This window comes from Anomaloglossus baeobatrachus, chromosome 4 (assembly GCF_048569485.1).
Source record: "Anomaloglossus baeobatrachus isolate aAnoBae1 chromosome 4, aAnoBae1.hap1, whole genome shotgun sequence".
Taxonomy (NCBI): domain Eukaryota; kingdom Metazoa; phylum Chordata; class Amphibia; order Anura; family Aromobatidae; genus Anomaloglossus; species Anomaloglossus baeobatrachus.
Window position 1 is genome coordinate 526845550 of NC_134356.1, and position 26561 is coordinate 526872110.

General features: G+C 44.9%; 1 protein-coding gene across 1 annotated transcript in view; it reads left to right on the forward strand.

Moving 5' to 3' along the window:
• Window positions 1-16740, forward strand: part of AP3S2 (adaptor related protein complex 3 subunit sigma 2) — a 100747-nt gene extending 84007 nt beyond the window's left edge. Inside the window, exon 6 of the mRNA XM_075345912.1 lies at window positions 15289-16740. Within this exon, the coding sequence (XP_075202027.1) occupies window positions 15289-15417 (129 nt within the window). The 3' untranslated portion in view covers window positions 15418-16740. The remainder of the gene's footprint in view (window positions 1-15288) is intronic.
• The last annotated feature ends 9821 nt before the right edge of the window (window positions 16741-26561 follow it).

Consider the following 26561-nt stretch of genomic DNA (forward strand, 5'->3'; position numbering starts at 1 on the left):
GTATAGGCTATGCCTCCGGAGGCCGCACAAAGTACTACACTTAAAAGTGTTAGGCCCCTCCCCTTCTGCCTATACACCCCCCGTGCTCCCACGGGCTCCTCAGTTTTTTGCTTTGTGCGAAGGAGGTCAGACACGCACAGCACAGCTCCACAGATTAGTCAGCAGCAGCTGCTGACTATGTCGGATGGAAGAAAAGTGGGCCCATATAGAGCCCCCAGCATGCTCCCTTCTCACCCCACTCTTGTCGGCGGTGTTGTTAAGGTTGAGGTATCCATTGCGGGTACGGAGGCTGGAGCCCACATGCTGCTTTCCTTCCCCATCCCCCTCTGGGCTCTGGGTGAAGTGGGATCTTACCGGTCTCCAGGCACTGAGACCGTGCTCCATCCACAACTCCTGTGGAGCCTGATGGATAGGAGCCGAGTATCGTTCAGGGACATGGCCCTGCATCTTGGAGGTACTCTGTATCCCTGTGGGGACCGCGCACGGCATCACCTCAGCTTTGCTGGGTGTGCTAGTGCACCGGGGACCGCGGCGCTGACCGGGTCTATATGTGCCATTACACACTCAGCGTCGCTGAGTGTGTTTATATGTAAGGGCTACCGCACTAACCGCCGCTGCCATGGGACACTGCGGCGAGGCTGGGACTTGTAGTTCGCCGGGGACTTTCACGCCGGCCGCGCTTTTACAGCGGCCGCGTTTATTACTAGAGTCCCCGGCTTCCTTGCGGCCTAGTTTACTTTTCTCCCGCCCTCAGCCCTGACAGGCAGGGGGAAGGGCGGGACGCTGCACGGAGCGAGCAGCTCTGAGGGCTGGAGTATGATTTACATACTCCACCCCCCTCACTGTGCACGGTGTGAGCACCAGTTCGCGCTCTTTCTCGGCCACGCCCACAGCTCCCTCATCTCGTCAGGACGCCGCAGCCATTCCTGTCAGCTCCACCGACGCTGCAGAAGAGGGACAAGTCCTGGGAGACCCAGACACGGTCTCTGGTGGCCTCACAACCGCTTTAGGCGGCTGGTAAGCAGCACCTGTTGGTGCTAGCCCCATGGTGCTGTAGTGTATTGGTACATTATTTGTGTATCATATATACTTTACACTGTATGAGCACAGTGCATTCTGGCTATATACTTTTTTGTGTAACTCAAGGAAAACTATAGCATGGCGCCCACAAAAGGCAGGGGTGCCAAAACACAGGCTTATTATGCTGCCTGCGCCGCTTGTAAGACCCCACTACCGGCAGGTTCCACTGACCCTCATTGTGTGCAGTGTTCGACCCCTGTGCCACTTCTTCAGCCGGAGCCTATGCTAAGAGGGGCCCAGGGGGAGACACCTGTTGACACTGTCCAGGTGATGGGGACTGAGTTTGCTAAACTCTCTGAGACTATGGCTAAGATACTAGAAGCCTTGCAGTCCAGGCCGGTATCTCAGCAACGGGACCCTGTTGAATCGTTGTTCCCGGGCCCCCCTCAGTTGGACCAACAATGTCCTCCCGGGGTATCTCCTACATCCCAGTCTGAGGGTTCTGACTTAGACCCCAGCCCCAGATTGACTAAGCGGGCTCGCTTAGAATTTCCCTCGACATCATATTGTTTAGGGTCTCAGCGGGGGGAATCTTTGGTTGATGATGCGGAGACAGCTGATCAGGATTCTGATCCTGAGAGCGCTCTCAATCTTAATACTCCAGACGGGGACGCCATAGTGAACGATCTTATTGCGTCCATCCATCAGTTGCTGGATATTTCTCCCTCAGCCCCTCCGGCGGAGGAGTCAGCTTCTCAGCAGGAGAAATTTCGTTTCAGGTTTCCCAAGCGGACACAGAGTGTGTTTCTAGACCACTCTGATTTCAGAGAGGCAATCCAGAATCACCATGCTTGTCCAGATAAGCGTTTTTCTAAGCGCCTTAAGGATACACGTTATCCTTTCCCCCCGGACGTGGTTAAAGGTTGGACTCAATGTCCCAAAGTGGATCCTCCAATCTCCAGACTGGCGGCTAGATCCATACTTGCAGTGGAAGATGGGGCCTCGCTCAAAGATGCCACTGACAGGCAGATGGAGCTCTGGTTGAAATCCATCTATGAAGCTATCTGAGCTTCTTTTGCCCCAGCATTCGCAGCCGTATGGGCGCTGCAAGCTATCTCAGCAGGTCAAGCGCAAATTGAGCCACTTGCACGGCCGCGCCACAAGTGGCATCCATTACCACCCAGACCTCGGCAATTGCGTCTTACGCTATTAATGCTGTCCTGGACTCTGTGAGCCGTACGGCGGTGGCGACCGCCAATTCGGTGGTATTCCGCAGGGCCTTGTGGCTACGGGAATGGAAGGCAGATTCTGCTTCCAAAAAGCGCTTAACCAGTTTGCCAATTTCTGGCGACAGGCTGTTTGGCGAGCGTCTGGATGAAATCATCAAACAATCCAAGGGAAAGGATACATCCTTACCCCAGCCCAAACAGAACATTCCCCAACAGAGGAGAGGGCAGGCGAGGTTTCGGTCCTTTCGGGGCGCGGGCAGGTCCCAATTCTCCTCGTCCAAAAGGTCTCAGAAAGAACAAAAGAACTCTGATGCATGGCGGTCTAAGTCACGTCCTAAAAAGAACATTGGAAGCACCGCTAACAAGGCGGCTTCCTCATGACTTTCGACCTCCTCTAGTAGCATCCTCGGTCGGTGGCAGGCTCTCCCGCTTTTGCGACGCCTGGCTGCCACAAATAAAAGACCGCTGGGTGAGAGACATTCTGTCTCACGGTTACAAGATAGAGTTCATCTCTCGTCCCCCGACTCGATTCTTCAGGTCTTCTCCGCCTCCCGAGAGAGCCGAGGCTCTTCTGCAGGCGCTGGGCACTCTGAAGGCAGAAGGAGTGGTGGTCCCTGTTCCTCTTCATCAACAGGGCCACGGTTTTTACTCCAACTTGTTTGTGGTCCCAAAGAAGGACGGGTCTTTCCGTCCTGTCCTAGACCTGAAACTTCTCAACAAACACGTAAAGACCAGGCGGTTCCGGATGGAATCCCTTCGCTCCGTCATCGCCTCAATGTCCCAAGGAGATTTCCTTGCATCGATCGATATCAAAGATGCTTATCTCCACGTTCCGATTGCCCCAGAGCACCAGTGCTTCTTGCGCTTCGCCATAGGAAACGAACACCTGCAGTTCGTGGCACTGCCATTCGGCCTGGCAACAGCCCCACGGGTTTTCACCAAGGTTATGGCTACTGTAGTAGCGGTCCTCCATTCTCAGGGTCACTCGGTGATCCCGTACTTGGACGATCTGTTGATCAAGCCACCCTCTCAAGAGGCATGCCAACACAGTCTCGACACTACCCTGGAGACTCTCCAGAGTTTCGGGTGGATCATCAATTTTCCAAAGTCAAATCTGACACCGGCCCAATCGCTCACATACCTTGGCATGGAGTTTCATACCCTCTCAGCGTTAGTGAAGCTTCCGCTGATCAAGCAGCGGTCACTACAGACGGGTACAATCTCTCCTTCAAGGCCAGTCACACCCCTTGAGACGCCTCATGCACTTCCTGGGGAAGATGGTGGCAGCAATGGAAGCAGTCCCTTTCGCGCAGTTTCACCTGCGTCCTCTTCAATGGGACATCCTACGCAAATGGGACAGGAAGCCGACGTCCCTCGACAGGACCGTCTCCCTCTCTCAGGCGACCAAAGCTTCCCTTCGGTGGTGGCTTCTTCCCACTTCATTATCGAAGGGGAAATCCTTCCTACCCCCATCCTGGGAAGTAGTCACGACGGACGCAAGTCTGTCAGGGTGGGGAGCGGTTTTTCTCCACCACAGGACTCAGGGTACGTGGTCCCGGCAAGAGTCCTCGCTTCAGATCAATGTTCTGGAAATTCGGGCAGTGTATCTTGCCCTGAAAGCGTTCCAGCAGTGGCTGGAAGGCAAGCAGATCCGAATTCAGTCGGACAATTCCACAGCGGTGGCATACATCAACCACCAAGGCGGCACACGCAGTCGACAAGCCTTCCAGGAAGTCCGGCGGATTTTGATGTGGGTGGAAGCCACGGCCTCCACCATATCCGCAGTTCACATCCCAGGCGTGGAAAACTGGGAAGCAGATTATCTCAGTCGCCAGGGCATGGACGCAGGGGAATGGTCCCTTCACCCGGACGTGTTTCAGGAGATCTGTTGCCGCTGGGGGGTGCCGGACGTCGACCTCATGGCGTCCCGGCACAACAACAAGGTACCAACGTTCATGGCACGGTCTCAAGATCCCAGAGCTCTGGCGGCAGACGCCTTAGTTCAGGATTGGTCGCAGTTTCAGCTCCCTTATGTGTTTCCTCCGCTGGCACTGTTGCCCAGAGTGTTACGCAAAATCAGGGCCGACTGCCGCCGCGCCATCCTCGTCGCTCCAGACTGGCCGAGGAGGTCGTGGTACCCGGATCTGTGGCATCTCACGGTCGGCCAACCGTGGGCACTACCAGACCGACCAGACTTGCTGTCTCAAGGGCCGTTTTTCCATCTGAATTCTGCGGCCCTCAACCTGACTGTGTGGCCATTGAGTCCTGGATCCTAGCGTCTTCAGGGTTATCTCAAGAAGTCATTGCCACTATGAGACAGGCTAGGAAACCAACGTCCGCCAAGATTTATCACAGGACGTGGAAAATTTTCCTGTCATGGTGCTCTGCTCAGGGTTTTTCTCCCTGGCCATTTGCATTACCTACTTTTCTGTCCTTCCTTCAATCTGGACTGGAAAAGGGTTTGTCGCTCGGTTCCCTTAAGGGACAAGTTTCAGCGCTCTCTGTGTTTTTCCAGAAGCGCCTAGCTAGACTTCCACAGGTACGCACGTTCCTGCAGGGAGTTTGTCACATCGTTCCACCTTACAAGCGGCCGTTAGAACCCTGGGATCTAAACAGGGTGCTGATGGTTCTTCAGAAACCACCATTCGAGCCAATGAGAGATATCTCCCTCTCACGACTTTCGCAGAAAGTGGTTTTTCTAGTAGCAGTCACTTCTCTTCGGAGAGTGTCTGAGCTAGCAGCGTTGTCGTGCAAAGCCCCTTTTCTGGTTTTTCACCAGGATAAGGTGGTTCTACGTCCGGTTCCGGAATTTCTCCCTAAGGTGGTATCCCCCTTTCATCTCAATCAGGATATTTCCTTACCCTCTTTTTATCCTCATCCAGTTCACCAATGTGAAAAGGATTTGCACTTGTTAGATCTGGTGAGAGCACTCAGACTCTACATTTCTCGTACGGCGCCCCTGCGCCGCTCGGATGCACTCTTTGTCCTTGTCGCTGGCCAGCGTAAAGGGTCACAGGCTTCCAAATCAACCCTGGCTCGGTGGATCAAGGAGCCAATTATCGAAGCTTACCGTTCGGCTGGGCTTCCGGTTCCCTCAGGGCTGAAGGCCCATTCTACCAGAGCCGTGGGAGCGTCCTGGGCTTTGAGGCACCAGGCTGCGGCTCAACAGGTGTGTCAGGCGGCTACCTGGTCGAGCCTGCACACTTTCACGAAGCACTATCAGGTGCATACCTATGCTGCGGCGGATGCCAGCCTAGGTAGACGAGTCCTTCAGGCGGCAGTTGCCCCCCTGTAGGAAAGGGCCGTTTTACGGCTCTCTTACGAGGTATTATTTTACCCACCCAGGGACTGCTTTTGGACGTCCCAATTGTCTGGGTCTCCCAATAGAGCGAAAAAGAAGAAGGGAATTTTGGTTACTTACCGTAAATTCCTTTTCTTCTAGCTCTAATTGGGAGACCCAGCACCCGCCCCTGTTTTTTTGTGTACACATGTTGTTCATGTTGAATGGTTTCAGTTCTCCGAGTTTCCTTCGGATTGAAGTTACTTTAAACCAGTTTATAATTATTTTTCCTCCTTCTTGCTTTTGCACCAAAACTGAGGAGCCCGTGGGAGCACGGGGGGTGTATAGGCAGAAGGGGAGGGGCCTAACACTTTTAAGTGTAGTACTTTGTGCGGCCTCCGGAGGCATAGCCTATACACCCAATTGTCTGGGTCTCCCAATTAGAGCTAGAAGAAAAGGAATTTACGGTAAGTAAACAAAATTCCCTTCTTTTTTGCAGTTTTTCCACACTTGGAATTTTTTTGCTGTTTTCCAGTACACCATATGGTAAAACATATGGTTTCAATTAAAAGTACAACTTGTCCCGCAGAAAACAAGCCCTCATATGGCAAAATTGACGGAAAAATAAAAAAGTTACGGCTCACGGAAGAAGGGGAGCAAAAAACAAAAACGGAAAGTGCCCCGGGGCTGAAGGGGTTAAAGCACCACTCCAGTTGGGGAATAAAAAAAAAAAAAGCTGGATTGGTGCTTTATCCGGTTTTCATAAAACTGTAATATCCGTAGTCCCATTATACAACGCTATCTGGCCTAACCTGAGAAGCCAAATGTTAGGACTTTGATACTCATGTTATCTATTAGTCTTAGTTGCTTACAGATTATAGACCCTTCTCTACTCCTCTCTTTTCTTCTCTTCCCACAATCGCGTACAAGATTTCCCCCGTGCCTCCCCCATACTCTGGAACGCTCTACCTCAGCATATCAGACTCTCCCCTACCGTGGAAAGCTTCAAGAGGAACCTCAAGACCCACCTCTTGCAACAAGCCTACAACCTACAATAGCCCTCAGTCCAGTACACCACTGCGCAACCAGCTCTGTCCTCACCTATTATACCATCACCCATTCCCTGTAGACTGTGAGCCCTCGCGGGCAGGGTCTTCTCTCCTATACTAGTCTGTTTTGTACTGTTTAATGATTGTTGTACGTATACCCTCTTTCACTTGTAAAGCGCCATGGAATAAATGGCGCTATAATAATAAATAATGATAATATACAATATCCTTTGAGTTTACTATTAGTAATAGGCGAATAGTAATTATTTGTGTTCAGATTATTCATAACGAATCCCAAAGTACTATTCCGGTATTCATCACGAATAAAGAATCTAATGCAAGTCTATGGAGAACTCGAGCATTTTTCGGGGAAATCTTCATGAAAAAATGCTCGGGTTCCCCATTGACTTGCATTAGGTTCGTACTGGAATAGTACTTTGGGATTTGTTATGAATCCAAACCCAAATAGTTACTATTCGCCCATCACTAATTACATATACAGTGGGGAAAAAAGGTATTTGGTCAGCCACCAATTGTGCAAGTTCTCCCACTTAAAAAAATGAGAGAGGCCTGTAATTGACATCATAGGTAAACCACAACTATGAGATAAAATGAGAAAACAAATCCAGAAAATTGCCGTGTCTGATTTTGCAATATTTTATTTGCAAATTATGGTGGAAAATATGTATTTGGTCAATAACAAAAGTTCATCTCAATATTTTGTTATATATCCTTTTTTGGCAATGACAGAGGTCAAATGTTTTCTGTAAGTCTTCACAAGGTTGGCTCACACTGTTAGTGTATGTTTGCCCAATCCTCTGTGCAGATCTTCTCTAGAGCAGTGATGTTTTGGGCCTGTCGCTGGGCAACATGGACTTTCAACTCCCTACAAATGTTTTCTATGGGGTTGAGATCTGGAGACTGGCTAGGCCACTCCAGGACCTTCATATGCTTCTTACAAAGCCACTCCACGTTGCCCTGGGGATGTGTTTAGGATCATTATCATGCTGAAAGACCCAGCCACGTTTCATCTTCAATGCCCTTGCTGATGGAAAGAGGTTTTCACTCAAAATCTCACAATACATGGCCCCATTCATTCTTTCATGTACACGGATCAGTCGTCCTGGTCCCTTTACAATTGAAACAGCCCCAAAACATGATGTTGCCACCACCATGCTTCACAGTAGGCATGGTGTTCTTTTTATGCAACTCCGCATTCTGTCTCCTCCAAACCCGATGAGTTGTGTTTCTTCCAAAAAGTTCTACTTTGGTTTCATCAGACCATAAGACATTCGCCCATTATTATTCCGGATAATTAAAATGTTCTCTAGCAAACTTCAAACGGGTCTAAACATGTACTGGCTTAAGCAGGGGGACACGTCTGACACTGCAGGATCTGAGTCCCTGGCGGCATAGTGTGTTACTGATGGTAGCCTTTGTTACGGTGGTCCCAGCTCTATGCAGGTCATTCACTAGGTCCCCCGTGTGGTACTGGGATTTTTGCTCACCGTTCTTGTGATCATTTTGACCCCATGGGGTGAGATCTTGCGTACAGCCCCAAATTGAGGGAGATTATCTGTGGTCTTGTATGTCTTCAATCTTCTTATTCTTGCTCCCACAGTTGATTTTATGACAAAACAATCACTGATCTCGGGGAGACCAGCCAGAGAAAACATTACTGGCAGCCAGCAAAGGCGCTCAACACAGTGAAATCTTAGGTCCATTGCCCCCTGGGAAGTATGCAAATCAAAAAAGGTCCGTAGAGCCTCTGTTAGGAGTCTCGACACCGAAAAATAGCCAGATATCCCTCCGGGAAGGACCTGGCCAAGGAGTGGCTCTTTTTAAGGAGACCACCATAACCACCATATTAAGGGGCCCTTTTAGTCAATATCCAACTCTTTGACGAGTTTAAAGATATGACCAGGGAAATACCAAGGCCAGGTATCAATCCACAGACATCTGTTTCGGGGTATTGCCCCTCATCAGTGTGGAGTAGGATTCTGGCTAGGTAGACCAGCAAGACAAAACAATCACTGATCTCGGGGAGACCAGCCAGAGAAGGCACTGCCGGCAGCCAGCAAAGGCGCTCAACACAGTGAAATCTTAGGTGCATTGGATTTCACTGTGTTGAGCGCCTTTGCTGGCTGCCGCCAGTGTGTTCTCTGGCTGGTCTCCCCGAGATCAGTGATTGTTTTGTCTTGCTGGTCTACCTAGCCAGAATCCTACGCCACACTGATGAGGGGCAATACCCCGAAACAGATGGCTGTGGATTGATACCTCAGGGATTGTTTTGTCTTGCTAGTCTACTAGGCATTGCTCCCACCTAGCCAAAATCCTAGGTCACTTGTTTGATTGCTGTAAAATGGCATGAGGACAAGGGTTGTGCAGATTGTAGAACTCTTTAGTTATAATTTGATTGCAAGTACTTGACTTTTTCAAGACAATTTCTGTATTATAAAGAATTAAAAAACTTTCAATATACTTATATAGTCCCAGTTCAGCACAGTGACAGCGTAGTTAGTACTATTGTCAACCAGTTCTGGAACAAATTAGAGGAAGGATAACATCTGGTTGGAACATGTATGTGCTTCTGTTGTTGGTATGGGTTTTATCTGGGTACTCCGGATTCCTCTCGCCCTCCAAGAACATATTGGTAAGGTAATTGATCTCCTATGAAATGTAATCTAAATTGTATAAATCAGGGATATTCAAGCCCATTAGGCACCATGGCTATTGTGAGGGATGATAGTTGGCTTCCAGGTTCCGAGGTTTGTAATCTTTGATATAATCTAGTCAATACTGTACTCATTGGGCTGATTTATCAATACTCTCTAACTCATCGTGTAAAAATACGGTATCCCTTATATATGTTACACTAACATCTACAATATTGTTGTGTTCGGCTAACAGCCTAATATGTATGGAGCATCCATCTTCCCCCTAATAGATATTACCCTCCTGCCCCCAATGATGGAGGAATGGAAGAGATAAATGAATTCATTCATAATATAGAGGGAATAGAGCAGAGTATGTACATCACACAGGGGTGTAGAGTAGTGTGTTTACATCTATTTATCTACATACCCCCTGTTGTATGTATAAAGATGCAAAGGAAAGCTATGTCTCCAGGGAGATCTGTGTCTGCATTATCTTGCACAGGGAGCTCTGCTGAATGGCCCCACCCTCACACAGCAAGACACACCCACTCGTTAATTTTCAGAGTTTGGAAACACAGGGAGAGTATAACTAGTGCTGAGCGGATCCGAACTGTAAAAGTCCGGTTTCAAAGATTTCCGGATCCGGAATTCCAGGTGCACAATACAGATCCGGCAGAGGGGAAAATAATTGAAAAATAAAGAAAAACAGAAATAAAACAGCGTTTTATACTTACTGAGACTCTGTGTCATGGCGGCACACTGCTTCCGGGGTTGCGCATTCACTTCCTGTACTGTGCATTGTATACACACAACTTTCCGTGTTTTCTCCGCTCACCGGCCGTTCTCTCGTCTGTGATTGGTTGCAGGCAGACGAGCCCCCAGCCCGTGACAGTATCTGCCTGCCGTGCAGTCATCGCAGCTGTCATTGTCTGCACAACCTGCGGTCATGCTCTATGGCCACTGGCTGTGTTATGTAGCAGAGCTGAAGCGGCGTGGGACCTCGTGTGGATTACGCCGGACCTGCAGGGTGTTGGGGGTTAATAAAGAGGTGAAGGAGAGTGTGTTTTGTACTTTATTCCAAATAAAGGATTTTTCTCTGTGTCTGTGTTTATTTACTTTCATTTACAGGTTAGTGTGATGCAGATATCTCATACACGCCTGTACCATTACTATCCTAGGGCTTAGTAGCAGCTGTGTGCTGCTATTAACCCCCTTATTACCCAAACTGCCACCGCTCCAGGGCAATCGAGAAGTGACAGTCCCGGTGCAATACCGGCTCATCTAATAGATGCGGCAATAGAGGGCGGCTGCGGACTGAGACTACCAGCCCCCACCCGGCATTATCATGGCTGGGTGTGAAAATTAGGGGGGACCGCACGTCGTTTTTTTTTATTACTTATTTATTTAAATAATAAAAAAAAGCCACATCACCGAGACAGCCGCGCACACTTCTGACAGGAGCGTGCATGTGTTTCAGAGAGCGCAGGCTGTGCCCGTTGATGTCATGTCAGACTTGTACGAGACTGACAGCGCATCACCAGCACAGTCACAGACAGGTTTCTGAAAGACATGCATGTTCACCATACTGACCCGCACACACGTTCACTGCTTTCCCCGCCCACCGGCCATACTGTTGCCTGTGGTTGGTTGCAGTCAGCTGACACGCTGCCACTCAAGTTGGTGGCGCGTCTAGCTTCAACCAATTACACGCGCCGGAGGGTGGGCAAAACAATGAATATTGAATTGTTGGCTCCAGAAGAGAAAAAAAGCATGACCCAGAAGGAGTTTGCTGCCATGACACAGCCTCTGGTGAGTACACCGCTCGCGCTCCTAACCCCGTATCCCTTCCACAAATGTTTTTAATCTCCGGATTCTGGTCCCCATAGACTTATATGGGCACCAGAATCCGGAGCGGATCTGGATTTTTTTTTTTTTTATATCTGGCAGGGATCCGCTGGTCCCGGATTTTGGCGGATTCGATCAGCCCTAAATATAACGTGACGTCACATGAAGTCAGAGTCTCAGCTAGAGATCATGTAACTAGAAGTGCAACTCTGGTTGCAGAAAGATTTGAGAAAGCAAAGTTTTTAGGGAAATGCTTATCTATATCAGTTATTTCACGTGAAAAGCATATGTAAAGTAGTAACCAATCCCTTTAAGTGAAATAAAGAGAACCTGTCAGGGGCAATATACACCCAGTACCACAAGCAGTTCTGGGTGCATATTGCTAATCCTTGCCTAACCGTCCCTGTATCTAGTAGCATAGATAAAGAAATCTTTAGAAAAAGTATTTGTAAAGATCCTTTATGATATGCTAATGAGCGCAGGGGCTAGTCGCAAGGGCGTTATTTCTCCCGACTAGTCCACCCTCATAGCATGTTACCACGCCCACGTGCTAACATGCTATTCAAAACCCAGCGTCATAGGCAGTGACGTGCGTACCTGTGTCCGTTGTCACCGCTGATGACGCTGGGTTTAGATTCAGTGCACATGATCAGAAGTTCCTGGCGCTTCCCGTCATGCGTACTAGACCTCTCTAAAGCCGGGACGTGTAGACCTAGCTTCATTGTGCGCATGACTGGATGTGCCGGGACTTCAGATAACGCGCACTGAGCCTAAACCCGGTGTCTGAGGCGGTAACAATGGGCACAGGCATGCACGTCACCACCAATGATGCTGGGCATTGAATAGCATGTTAGCACGCCCCTGTGGTTGTGTTAACATGCTGAGAGAGCGAACTAGTCAGGAGAAATAATGCACTTGCGATTAGTCCCTGCGTTCATTAATATATCATAAATGATCTTTAGAAATACTTTTTGTAAAGATCTCTTTATCTATGCTAGTGTATACAGGGACGGATAGGCAGGGAATAGCAGTATGCACCTAGAACTGCTCCTGGCTCTGGGTGCATATTGCACCTGACAGGTTCCCTTTAATGTGGTCTGGTTGTAAAGTATGATTAGACTGGCATTGATTCTGTTATCAGCAGCAAAAGGAGTTACTTGACCTTAATATCTGGGGTGTGTATCTCTTATTGGGTAATGAAAGGCAGCCGTATAAGATTATTTTCCAGTAATCGCTGCTAGGGACTGGTTCTCTGCCCAGTATTTCCCGCTCGAGTATTTGTGCCAATATAAGTCCTGGGGCTTACATTACATATATTATGCTTTAGCATGCATTTTATGCTCGTTAATCAGGGACTCTGCATCCAGTCTGAAAACCCGAGGGGGGCGAGCGAATACAGCACACCATATTTGCATTATTCTGGGCTCTGTACAATTGACTTTCTGTGTTCTGTAACCTGGATTTAGTTATGTGGAGCTGGGAGATGGGAGTTTCTGTTCCAGTAACATAGCAGCCTATTGCCAATTGTGTTATATTTCACTTTGTTTTCCTGGCATTACCATTCTGCCAGTTACAGAACTCTGCAGAGAAGACTAGACAATCCTGTAGCGGGGAAATGGCCTCCATTTCTTCCTGGTATATTAGCTGGATAGAGAGTAGAGGACCACACATGCGCTCTCCATATTTCAGGTTGGTTTTCAGATGACTACGTTTGTAGTAAGTGTCATTGAAGGGTTTGATTGTGTTATTCCTTTGAAGTGTTGTGGCAGCTGTGCGAGGGTGAATGTGCGATACATCAGTCTGCAGTTATTAAATGTATCTGGCAGCATGTAACTACCCTCTGCCCATTTAGTACACATACATGCATGATTAGCTAAGCGTGCATGATTGTGAGGGATATATTGAGCTTTCAGCAACTGACAGATATCTGATATGTTCTGCCAGAAAAATACTAACCTGCTGCTGGGCAGCATATGTGCAGATCAGATATACAGCAGCCGATCGGTCTCGCTGGAGATCACACCCCTCCTAAAGCCTCTTTCACACGTCTGTGGAAAAAAACACGTTTTGCACGGCCGTGATGAAGAGGCATATGGCCCTACGTGTGCCGTGTTTTTGACACACGTGTGTTCTTCATGTGCTATCCGTGATAGCACACGGAGATAGGAACCTTTTACTCACCTGTCTCTGGCGCTATTGCTGCTTCCGGGTCCGCAGTGCAGTGAATAAGCATGAGCATAATGAGAGGGACCTGGAAGCAAGTGACGGCAGCGCTGAAACAGGTGAGTATAGTAGTGGGGGCTTAATTGCCGTGAATAGCACAAAATCATTTTATTTAAAAGACCCATGTTTTCTCCGGTACGTGTCACACGGATCACATCAATGTGTGGTCCGTGTGACATCAGTGCTGCTGGAGAAGAATGGGCTTGTCTCCGTGCAGAACACACGGACACTAGTGTGCTCCATACAGACATGCACAGACCCATTGATATTAATGGGTCTGCATATTTCCGTGTCTCCGATGCGTATGAAAACGGACGTCATACTTACCGGAATCACTGACGTGTAAAGGGGGTCTGATACACTAGACTCAGTCTGCTGTATTCTGCCATCACTTTTATTACCCAAATGGCACAAGATTTTCCTGTGTCATTTTGGGCTAATAAAAGAAAGTTTATTTAGGTGGTGGTCAGGGGTATGACACACTATCAAATGTTAGCTCAAAAGGGTGGTGTCATTTTCCATCTGCTCTGAGAATTGTTATGGACAACTCGGTCATAATTCTATTACTGTGTTCTAGGCACTACTATGTGGGGTACACAATCTCATATGGGAACAGTAGGAAATTCACACTGCTGTGTCTTGACTCTTAAGTGGCTTTGGTTTTCCTGTAGGTTATGACTAAAATACTTTGCAGGTGTAGTACATGCTTAAACCACCTAATATCTGTTGCCTCCCTGTTGTAAAATACTTAACCTGCCGCGGTCTTTTGCATTTCCCAGCACTGCTCTGCTTCTCAACCCGCTACAGTCTTCTGCTTTCCCCAGCACTGCTCTGCTTCTCAACCCGCCGCAGTCTTCTGCTTTTCCCAGCACTGCTCTGCTTCTCAACCCGCCGCAGTCTTCTGCTTTTCCCAGCACTGCTCTGCTTCTCAACCCGCCGCAGTCTTCTGCATTTCCCAGCACTGCTCTGCTTCTCAACCCGCCGCAGTCTTCTGCATTTCCCAGCACTGGTCTGCTTCTCAACCCGCCGCAGTCTTCTGCATTTCCCAGCACTGCTCTGCTTCTCAACCCGCCGCAGTCTTCTGCATTTCCCAGCACTGCTCTGCTTCTCAACCCGCCGCAGTCTTCTGCATTTCCCAGCACTGCTCTGCTACTCAACCCGCCACAGTCTTCTGCATTTCCCAGCACAGCTCTGCTTCTCAACCCGCCGCAGTCTTCTGCATTTCCCAGCACTGCTCTGCTTCTTAACCCGCCGCAGTCTTCTGCATTTCCCAGCACTGCTCTGCTTCTCAACCCGCCGCAGTCTTCTGCATTTCCCAGCACTGCTCTGCTACTCAACCCGCCGCAGTCTTCTGCATTTCCCAGCACTGCTCTGCTTCTCAACCCGCCGCAGTCTTCTGCATTTCCCAGCACTGCTCTGCTACTCAACCCGCCACAATCTTCTGCATTTCCCAGCACTGCTCTGCTTCTCAACCCGCCGCAGTCTTCTGCATTTCCCAGCACTGCTCTGCTTCTCAACCCGCCGCAGTCTTCTGCATTTCCCAGCACTGCTCTGCTTCTTAACCTGCCGAAGTCTTCTGCTTTTCCAAGCTCTGCTCCCGTTCCGCCATCTTATTGCCATAAGTCAGACCTAACGGTCACAAGCTGTCATTGCAAATCTATGAGAGCCTCATTCTGTCTCTCATAGACCTACACTGAGAAGTGCGTTCTGGTTTGCCCAACAAACGCTGGAATGATCTGGCAGGTCGCAACTAACAGAAGACAACTGGGAGTGGCACCAAAAACAGAAGACATCAGCTGATATTTTACTATGGGCAGGGAACATGCAATAGTGATACCATTCCAGTTGTAATATGAAAAAAATAAATAAAAATGCCGCAGTGGTGCTTTAACAGGTCAAAAGATGCGTATTTTTCTATTGCAACTAATCTTGAGATCTCACCACCTATTTTTTTGTCTTTTCTACATAAACCTTACTCCTGACAGACTGGATTCTCCGCAGCTCCAGCCAGAGCGGTTTCCGCAGTGAAGAGCATGAACTTGCCAGAATTGCCTCGAAATATCAATATTGGTGACATCAACATCAAGGTCCCAAACCTCTCTCAACTGGTATAAAAGAGGCCAAAACCTGCCGGGTTGTAAAGATGCTGACGCGTTCCTTCATCTCAAACTTAAAATCTGGACTATTTTATTCTTAATTTATCTGTATTCAGAGAATAGGATGTTGTAGACTTATTATACAATTGTGACATTTAATGGAAAACAGTCGTCACGTATATATAATATTGGTGGGTAGACCGTGTTTGTGCTTAATCAGTTGGCTAGACCAGTAGATGATGAATGCAGAATGAAATGTTACTGGCAGCTTATAGCAGAAATTACACGCCATATGTCCTTATACTTTGACAGTTTGCACAGGTGAGAAAAAGTATTCCACTACATTATGGATCGGAGAGACATTTGCAGCCTTAATTAGGGAGCAACCTTTCTGGCTCTAAAACCAAAGGAATTGACAGATACTTATGGAAAGTAATAACCTGCATGCAGCACTTTTTTTTTTCACTTACAGGGAATCTGTCTCCAGATTTTGCTATCTAGTCTGAGAGCAGCATAAGATAGGGGCAAAGACCCTGATTACATCGATATGTCACTTACTGGGCTTCTTGCTGTAGTTTTGATAATCTCCTGCTGATAAAACAGTTTTATAACTTGTAGGCTATTAAACATACTGCCAGGTAGTCCTCCATATTCAGCTCTTTATAACCCTGCCCCCACTATCCATTGGCAGCTTTCTGCCTATGCATAGCGTACTCAGAAATCAGTGGTTTGGGTGGAGTTATACAGAGCTCAACATTGAGAGAACAAGTCGATATACATAAGATAAAGCAGGAATTTTATCAAAACTCCAGCGATGCATCACTTACTGGTCTGTTTGCTGCAATTGGGGGGTTTCTGGCCTTAGATCATGCTGCTCTCAGATGGGGTAGCAAAAAGCTGGTGACAGATTCCCTTTAGCATGTTGGACACCTTAGGATAACCCAACTGATCCCGTTATTCAGCAGATCAACATTGTGTTATAATTTCAAAACTAAAACAGCACCAATATGATCAGTACACTACAAATATTTAGGTAATATTTTATCTATGTCCATCTTTTGGGGTCCACACTGTTCTTCATACGAAGTAAGCCAAAAGGGAATATAACATTTTATGTAATTTTTTATATATATATATATATATATATATATATATATATATATATATATATATGTATGTAATATGTTTTATCATTATGAAACTAACATATAAACACTGAATATCTGTTAGGACAGAAAATATTCTTGATGATTATGTGAACTATTTCTGTTTTCCATCCTGTGGATGTTCGCTTATTATTTTCCATTTCCCAATAAATGGTCTCTATAATGTTAAAAGCAAGTAATTGTCTGCCTTGAGTTGATTCCATTAACTACATTTGCCTGGAAACTAACCCCTTCTCGATATTGGACATACCGGTAGTCCTATTTTTTAGAGTGTTCCCGTAAATGGATGTATCGGTACGTCTTGACGATTGTGTGGGCATAGGAGCTGTGCTCGTATGATCACTGTTGGAGCTAAGCTTAAGTGATAGCCAAGCTCCTGCTAAAACACCTGAGACTGTGACCACAATGCCCTTGACTATTTAAGCCTCTAAATGCCGCAATCAATAGTGATCGCAGCATTTAGAAGTTTGAGAAAGGTAGTGGAATCCCTCCCCTGTAATGTGATCATGGAGACCAGATGATAATCATGGCATCTTAACCAATCAATAACGTCCTTGTCTGCCAGTTACACTGGCCTGTTAGACCATGCCATCAGCAGGGTCTAAAAGGCATTTTTGCCAGTGTAAACCCATGTTCACACTTTCAGTATTTGGTCAGTATTTTACATCTGTATTTGTAGGCCACAATCCGGAGTGAGTGAAAAATTTAGGTGGTGCACGTGTTTCTATTATACTTTTCCTCTGATTGATTGTTCCTCTTCAGATTTTGTTTACAAATACTGATGTAATACTGAACGTGGCCCAACACTGACAGGTCTAGTGCATTGCAAAGCATTAGACCACTGATCAGACTAATGGGTTAAAGCCCCATAGTGGAACAAAGTAAAAAAAAAAGTTTCGGAATTTCATAAAAATATTTTAAAAGAACACACAAAATAAAGAATTAAACAAAAGATACTGGGCCAATAAATGTAATTATGTAATAACAAAAACAAACCAAGAAAGTACAGATTTGGTATCACTGTGTCCACAAAGACCTGATCTATAAAACTCTTCCACTAGATAAATGATGAACATTGTGGTAATGAAAAAAGTGGCAAAAACTATGCTTATCAAATTGTCAAAAAAAAGGGGAATAGAACGCAATTAGTCGGTTTTTAGATAAAAATTGTATCCCTGAAAACGTCATCTTACCCCACAAAAAACAAGCCCCCAAGCTCTGTCAGTAGAAAAATAAAAAAATCTATAGCGGACAGTTGTAAAACATAAAAAAGTAGTGTCACTGTAATCATCATACTGACTTGAAGAATAAAACTGGCGACCTTGCTACTTTTACCAAAGGGTGAACGCCATAAAAACAAAATAAAAAAAAAAAGAACTTTCCAAAATTTGTTTCATGTTCATTTTGTCTCCCAAATATCAGAATAGAAAGGGACAAACATTATGTGCCCTAAACTAGTACCAATAAAAACATCAACTCATCCCTAAAATAAAACAAAACAAGCTCTCATATGACTGTCGGAAGAAAAATAGAGAAATTATAGCTCTCAAAATGTTGATCTAATAAAAAAAAAAAAAAATAGTCAAACAAGTGTTCTTTTATTGTAGTGTGTGATAGTTTATTTTAGGTTTTGCTACTATGTAAATTTGATAATGCAGTAATTTTAGTTACCCAAGGAATAAACCCTAATCTGATCACTTATACGGCAAGGTTAACGGCATAAAACAAAACAAAAAAAAACTATTCTAAAGGCCCCGTCACACTAAGCAACATCGCTAGCAACATCGCTGCTAACGAACAACTTTTGTGACGTAGCAGCGATGTTGCTGTGTGTGACATCCAGCAACAACCCGGCCCCTGCTGTGAGGTCGTTGGTTGTTGCTGAATGTCCTGGGCCATTTTTTAGTTGTTGCTGTCCCGCTGTGAAGCACAGATCGCTGTGTGTGACAGCAAGAGAGCAACAACTAAATGTGCAGGCAGCAGGAGCCGGCTTCTGCGGAGGCTGGTAACCAATGTAAACATCGGGTAACCAAGAAGCCCTGTCCTTGGTTACCCGATATTTACCTTTGTTACCAGCCTCCGCCGCGCTCACTGTCAGTGCCGGCTCCTGCTCTGTGCACATGTAGCTGCAGGACACATCGGGTTAATTAACCTGATGTGTGCTGTAGCTAGGAGAGCAGGGAGCCAGCGCTAAGCATTGTGCGCTGCTCCCTGCTCTGTGCAGCTGCACCCTGTACTCTATACCCTATATATGTACCCTGTGCAGCTGCACCCAGCTCTGTGCACATTTAGCTGCAGCACACATAAGGTAATTAACCAGATGTGTGCTGTAACTAGGAGAGCAGGGAGCCAGCGCTCAGTGTGCACTGCTCCCTGCTCTCTGCACGTGTAGCTGCGTGCGCTGGTAACCAAGGTAAATATCGGGTTGGTTACCCGATATTTACCTTAGTTACCAAGCGCAGCATCTTCCACGCAGCGCTGGTGGCTGGTCACTGGTTGCTGGTGAGCTCACCAGCAACTCGTGTAGCGACGCTCCAGCGATCCCTGCCAGGTCAGGTTGCTGGTGGGATCGCTGGAGCGTCGCAGTGTGACATCTCACCAGCAACCTCCTAGCTCTTACCAGCGATCCCTATCGTTGTTGGGATCGCTGGTAAGTTGTTTAGTGTGACTGGACCTTAAGGCTCTGTTCACATTGAGCACTTACATAGGGGTTTCTGTGTAAATCTCTGAATTAGTGATTCAGCCGGAGCTCGATGAAAGATTCCCAATGAGGCAGACGGAGTCACTTTGAATGCTGTCTGGCCTATGATCCTGCAGTGTCCGTCTTTTTTAAGAATGCAGAAGTACACACAACGTTTGTTGACCATTCTTTTATGCAAAGGACACTGCTGAACAGAGGCCAGACAGAGAAAAACAATCTCTGCATGCCTCATCATATTGAATGGATCCCTCAGGGTTTTCATCACAATCACGTCATTTGGACATTTAGATAGAAACCACAATGTAAGTACTTGGGGTAGAGCACAGGATTAATCTGATCCAAATTGTTATGTAAAATGTTCCCAACAAAAACTTCAATTCAATCCACAAAAAAAACCAAACAAACAAGCCCCCACTCAGGTCTGTCTTCTGTTAACAAAAATATAGAGTTTCCACTTTACTAATAGTACAAAGGCTCCGGAAAAGCACCATGGATCCTCTTCCTCCTGCCCTCAAAAGAAATCCAGCAAAATCTGTGCCCCAAAGTGCCCCCTCCCTTCTGAGCCCCACAGTGTGCCTAAACCACAGTTAGCATCCACATATTTGTCACTACTGTAGCAAAAATAGCCCACTTAACAACAGGGGTGCGCGTCTGTAGAAGCACAAGCTGGTCAAAATGTATTTGGCACTACAATGGCAAATTTTCAACTTTCATTGACGCATTCCCAGCTTGTTTCTGGAAAACACCCATGGAGTCAAAATATTTGCTACATCCATGGCACTTTTCTCTGATGAATTCCCAAAGGAGTATAATTTCCAATATGGGGACACTTGAAGGGAGATTCTGCTCTTCAGACACATAAGGTCTCTGCAAATGGAGTCCACAAACTATTCTAGAAAAATCTGTACTCAGTCAAATGGCACTCCTTTCCTCTCAAGCCCTGCCATCCTATCAAAACAGTGCTGTTCATCCACATACAACCCCTGGCAAAAATTATGGACTCACCTGGCTCTGAGGATGCTCATTCAGTTGTTTACTTTTGTTTAAAAAAAGCAGATCACAGACATGGCACAAAACTAAAGTCATTTCTAATGGCAACTTTCTGGCTTTAAGAAACACTTAAAAAAAAAAAATCATGAAAGCATAATGTGCTAGCCACTAACGGTTACTTTTCAAGACCAACAGGGGGAAAAATGATGTAATCACTCAATTATGAGGAAAAAATTATGGAATCATGAAAAACAAACAAACAAAAGAACACTCCAATACATCACTAGTATTTTGTTGCACCACCTCTGGCTTTTATAACAGGTTTTAGACACAGCTGACTGTGAACAGCCAACATCTTTTGCAACATTGTGTGAGGATTTACCCTCTTTTAAGAGTTTGATCGTCTCCTTTATTTCAATTGACATCTCTTGTGTTGGAGCCATGATTCATGTCAGTCGACTTGGTGCAACAGCTCTCCAAGGTGTGATCACTTTATTTTTAGATGCAGACTAACGAGCAAATCTTATTTGATGCAGGTGTTAGTTTTGGGAATGAAAATTTACAGGGTGATTCCATAATATTTTCCCCCTGTTTGGTCTTGAAACGTAACTGTTACTGACTAGCAGATTATGTTTTCATGATTTTTTTTAGTGTTTCTTAAAGCCAGAAAGTTGCCATTTGAAATGACTTTAGTTTTGTGCCATGTCTGTGATCTGCTTTTTTAAACAAAAGTAAACAACTGAATGAACATCCTGAGAGCCAGGTGAGTCCATAATTTTTGCCAGGGGTTGTATGGGTTATTGCCACATCAAGCAGAAATTGTGACACATTTTAGTGCTATATTTAGCCATTTCCGCTTGTGAAAATGTAAGTTATGGGACTAAACCAAAATTTTAGCAATAACATTTTTACGCCTTAATGGTATAAAATTCTGTGATGCACCTTTGGTGTCAATGTGCTCACTGCACCCCTAGATGAATTCATTGAGAGGTGTAGTTTGTAAATGTGGTCACTTATGGGCTTTTGGTGTTCATGTACATCAAGGGCTAAGCCAAAGTCACATGGCTCCCGTGACCCATTGCAGCTAAATCTGCTTTATAATATTGTGCTCCTTCCCTTCTGAGTTTTGTACTCTTTCAGAAAATTAGTGAACAACTATATATAGAGTATTGGCATACTCAAAAGGAATTTCACAAGAAACTATGAGGTCCATTTTTTCTTATTAGCCCTTTTAAAAATTAAAAACTTGGGGTTAAAATTACATTTTAGTGAAAAAAACATGACACCTGAATACCATTTCAGAAAAATCCTGAATATGGTGCTCTTCCCTTTTGGAGCTTTGTACTGTGCCTGAAAAGTAGTTTCCATCCATAAATAGGGTATAGACCTACTCATAACAAAACAGACGGTACAACTTGTTATGCAATTTCTCCTATTAGCCCTTTTGAAAATTAAAAACTTGAGGCTAAAGCAGCATGTAGTGGAAAAAATGGTAATTTGTCATTTTTATAGCCCAATGTTATACTCCGATGACCTCCTGAACGTCACTGCACACACACTGGTTGCTTGCTCAATACTCGCCTGTCTCTGGCAATGCTGTACCTGGCAATACTGTACCTGGTGATGCTGTCCCTGGTGATGCTGTACCCAGCTATGCTGTCCTCGGCGGTGCTGTCCACGCGATGCTCCGACTTCCAGGTCCGAGGTGCAGTGAACAATCAATGAATATAATGAGCGGGGGTCAGAAGCAGGAGACAGCAGAGCCGAAGAAAACAGCACCGGATACAGGTGAATATAGAAAATCTTTTTATTTCACAGACGTGTTTTCTCCGGTACGAGTCACACGTATGCAAACATGGATCACATCAGTGTGCGATCCGTGTGACACCCGTGCTGCCGGAGAAAAAACAGACATATCTTCATGTGTTCGTGCGGGGCCACGAGGGGGTCACACGGTCCGTGTTAAAACACGGCCTTGTGGGTAATACCATAGAATAAAATGGGTACGTGTGGCATCCGAGTTAAAAACGGATGTCACACGTACCTGAAACACGGACGTCTGAAAGGGGCCTAAATGTGGTTTTGGATACCTTTTTAAAGGATGCATTTTTTTTTTAAAATGGGGTAACATTTGTGTGTTTTTTTGACATGGGCACCTAAAAGTCACTTCAAATGAGAAGTGTTCACTAATAAAATAAGTTTTGTAAAGTTGTTGGAAAATGTAAAAATTGCCTCTTAACTTTTAAACCTTCTACATTTGTAACCAAAAAATATTTCAAAAGTGATGCTGATGTAAAAGAGACTTGTGTAAAGTGTTACTTATTATTTTTTGTGGTATGACTATCTGATTTAAGTGCATAAAAATTTCATATTCAAGAAGTTGCATTTTTTCTACATTTTCAACAAATTTCCAATTTTTTCATAAACGCAAATCATATCAACCTAAATTTACCACTGACCTGAAGTACAATGTGTCATGAAAAAATATCCTCAGAATTACGAGATATGTTGACACGTTGTGAGATCCTCCCTTTAATGCAGTGTCAGGGGCACAGTTACAGCTCCCGCTCCGCTCACTATACACTGAGCAGTGACTGAACCTGCGCTGATGCCACCTGCATGAATTAACAGGATTTTCCTATATAAGCTAAAGCCAGTGCTATACTGGCACTGTCAGGCTATATATACCTTTAGTTGTTAGCTAGGATGTATAGGTTTTGAAACACAAGCAAAATAGCTAATAGCTGGGGTGGGTTTTGATAGTGATTCCCGCCCCTCTGCATGTCCGTCCTCCCCCTGTTATTTATGCTAATTCTATTATAGAAGCGTTTTACTAAGTGACTAGTAGGATCTTTGCTGATGTCATACCCATGTGACCAGAAGGTCCTCCCTTTAATGCAGTGTCAGGGGCATGGTTACAGCTCCTGCTCCGCTCACTATACACTGAGGAGTGACTGAACCCGCGCAGGCGCCACCTCTATTTCTCCCTGCAGTGATCGGCATACAGTCATGAAGTTAATTCCCTCCCAGCAGTCGGGCTCTAAGTGCGGGTGCCAGACAGGTCCAGAGCGATATTTAAGGGTTGGTCCACTACACAGCATTGTGGCCACATGTTGATGTAAAGCTCATAAAGAAGGCTTTTCTCAAATACCTTGTGCAGTCAATTGTGCCTCTGAGCGGCGCTATTGCGGTCCGCTCATCCCCATCATGTGACCCCCGGAACTCCTAGACCTCTGAGATCTGGTGATGTCACGTCAACTTCAAGTTGACTCGAATTTCCCTGAGTGACTGTGCTGTAGGCGGCTTTTCACCGCTCGTCACAGCCCAGCATCTCGCGCTCTGTCTCCTTCGCTGCAGAGCGCCACCAGCGGGAGCGATGCTGGGCTGTGATGAGCGGTGAAATTCCGCCCACAGCCCAGTCACTCAGGGAGACTCAAGTCAACTGGAAGTTGAGATGACATCATCATATTCCAGAGATTATGGGGTCCCGGGGGTCAAGTGATGGGGATGAATGGACCACAATAGCATCATCACCTCTTTAACCTGCAGATTAACCCCATGTCTGCAGGTTCATTGCGTTTTTTTCATGTGACAGGTCCCCTTTAATAAAGATTGTGATACAGAAATAAAATACCCCTTGCAAAACTTATTTTAAACATACATGTATCACAAAAACTAGATTTAAACATTTAAATAATAGGTAATTTTCTGACGATCGCTTCCATTTAAGTTGTTGTGTTGAAGATCCACAACATTTTTATTTTTCTGCATCTTTAAGACTTACCGGTACTTTTTTGCAGGACAAGTTATGGTTTTCTTTGGCACTATTTATGTACACACATGACTTTCATATCACTTTTATTTATTTTTGTGGGGGGAGGGGTGAGTTAGGGTGAATATTCTGGCAGTTTTTAGTGTGTTGTTTTTTCTTTGTTTTTACATTTAATATTGTTGACATTGCAGAATGAATAATGTAAATCATTTTAAAATTTTGGTCATCAATGATAGTCATGGGATAATGTCTGCTTCATTTTGCCATAGTAAAGCATTTTGTTTGTTTGGTTTTTTTTTTATTGGGATTTTTTTTTTCCCTACAAACTTTATCTTTTTCCAATTGTATTTTAGTCTCACTATTGCACTAAGGTACTTAGGGATTTTGTGGGCAACCCACCAACACCAATAGGATTACAAAGCGAGTAAGGTCACTTGGGTGCTACAGGGATCGCTGAATCTAAGGGGTTAAAACTTAAAGTCCAAAATCAAAAGTTATGTTAGACACTGGCAATTGCAGCATGCTGTCAGCTATGTTTTACAGCGGACACCCACTGCTGATGAGCTGGCATCCTACATTTACACCACTGTGTGGGATCTACCAGATTTGTTGTGCAACATGGGCTTAAAATTCCAGGTGCTCGATTGTCTTGACCCTGAATGACACTACACATGTTTAATCCCGAAACTGCTGATGCACCTCAATTCTAAATCTTTTAATAGAAAAGACATTTGACTAAGCATAAAAAAATAATGCCGTGTGTAGGAAGAAGAAGTTTCTTAGTCATTTCCTTGAGGTTAGCTTAGCTCACCTTTTTGCACCATCCATGGACATGCAGGATGTTCCTTGCCACTTCCAAAAAAAGACAAATTCCAGAATCCATATTTCAAACAAACGTCCTCGTCTTTATTTATGATCCTATTAAAATCCATTCTGAAAGACAGTCACTGCTGACACGTCGCAACCAGCACTTCTAGTCCTCTTAATCAGAGCCAGATGTTGGCTTAGCTTCCTTTCAAAACGATAAACTTAATATGTCCTTCTATTTTTGTTTTAGACACTCAGGGGATGGATAATCATATAATATTTTTCGGATCATACTGTGTATGTGATTGTTAAAGGGGTTGTCCATTTACTGATATTTTGGAGCAGAAAGTATGTTTTTAAGGACTTTTGAAAAAAGTTGAATAAAGGACCAGTTTTTATTCAAGTTTTATACTGTGGATGCCTTCCTCGAGCACGTGCGCCTTGGATTGTGTGCAGCCTGGAACACTTGTTTCTCCATATTTAAGGAGTTTTGGGCATATGAGAAGGATTTGGAGAGTTTCCACTCCTCAAAATCCTCTGTGGGTAACTACCTTTTAGGTGAGACCACAAGGTGCAACTGGTAGAGTTCTTGAAACGCCGCACACCAGCAGTTGGCAATGGCTGCATAATTGTGTTTTAAAATTGGGTGGTCACTATCCTCCATGTGTGAATACAACATCCACCGGCCCTATATGCTCTCACCTTGACTAAACCTGCCTACATAGTCAGAGTGCAAAATAAAATGTATGAATGGCAGAGAATATATAGAGGGGTCTATGTGATTTTAAAATGTAAGCATTCAAGTGGTATTATTAATCTATAGATTAGTCTGAACTTTTCCTTTCGATTTTCCGTTGAGAAAAAAGCTACTGAAAATAAGATTTATGCATTAATTTAATAATAACGTTATAGTTAGAGCTTCTGTGCATCAAGGCTAGATTCCCACAATGAGTATTTGATGAGTTTTTAGTGTTACTGATTTTCTGCAGCATTTCTGCATTTATTAGGTAAATTGGGTTATTTGCGTTTTTATCGCATTTTTGGTACTGTGGTTTTGTCACTTTTTGGTGTGCATGCTTTAAATAAATGTGCCTTACTTTCGATACTTCCTGGTATTTTGCTTTGACAAAGCTTTATTGATCCAGTCGTGTTCAGAGTACATATGTTTTTAAAAGCAGAATCGCACTAAAAACACATATGCACTTTTTGCCTGCAGATTTTCCACAATTCTATGGGAAGAATCCACACAAGAAACTCAGCGTATCTGGAAGAGAAATTGAAATGTTGTGGATTTCAAAAGCACAACGCAGGTCAGCTTACACAGCATTTAAAAAAAAAAAAGCACAGTGCGCATGAGTCTTTATAGAACCCATCTACTTTGCTGGAACTGTAAGACACTATGTTTTTTTAGGAGCGCAAATAGTGTAAAAAAAACTCTTATTGCGAATTTAACCTAAGACTCCTTTTACATGCATTTGTCTGTCCTGTTTTAAGATCATACAGTGGCTATGAAAAGTCTACACCTCCCTGTTAAAAAATAAATAAATTAAAAAAAAACATAGCAAGAAGAATAATTTCTGAACTATTTCCACTTTTAGTGTCTTCTATATTCTATATATATCCATTAAGAAACAAATTGAAATCTGTTCTGTTAAAAAAAGAAAAATAAAGAACATAAATATGCACTAATACTTTATTGAAGTAACCTTTGAATTTACCCGGCATT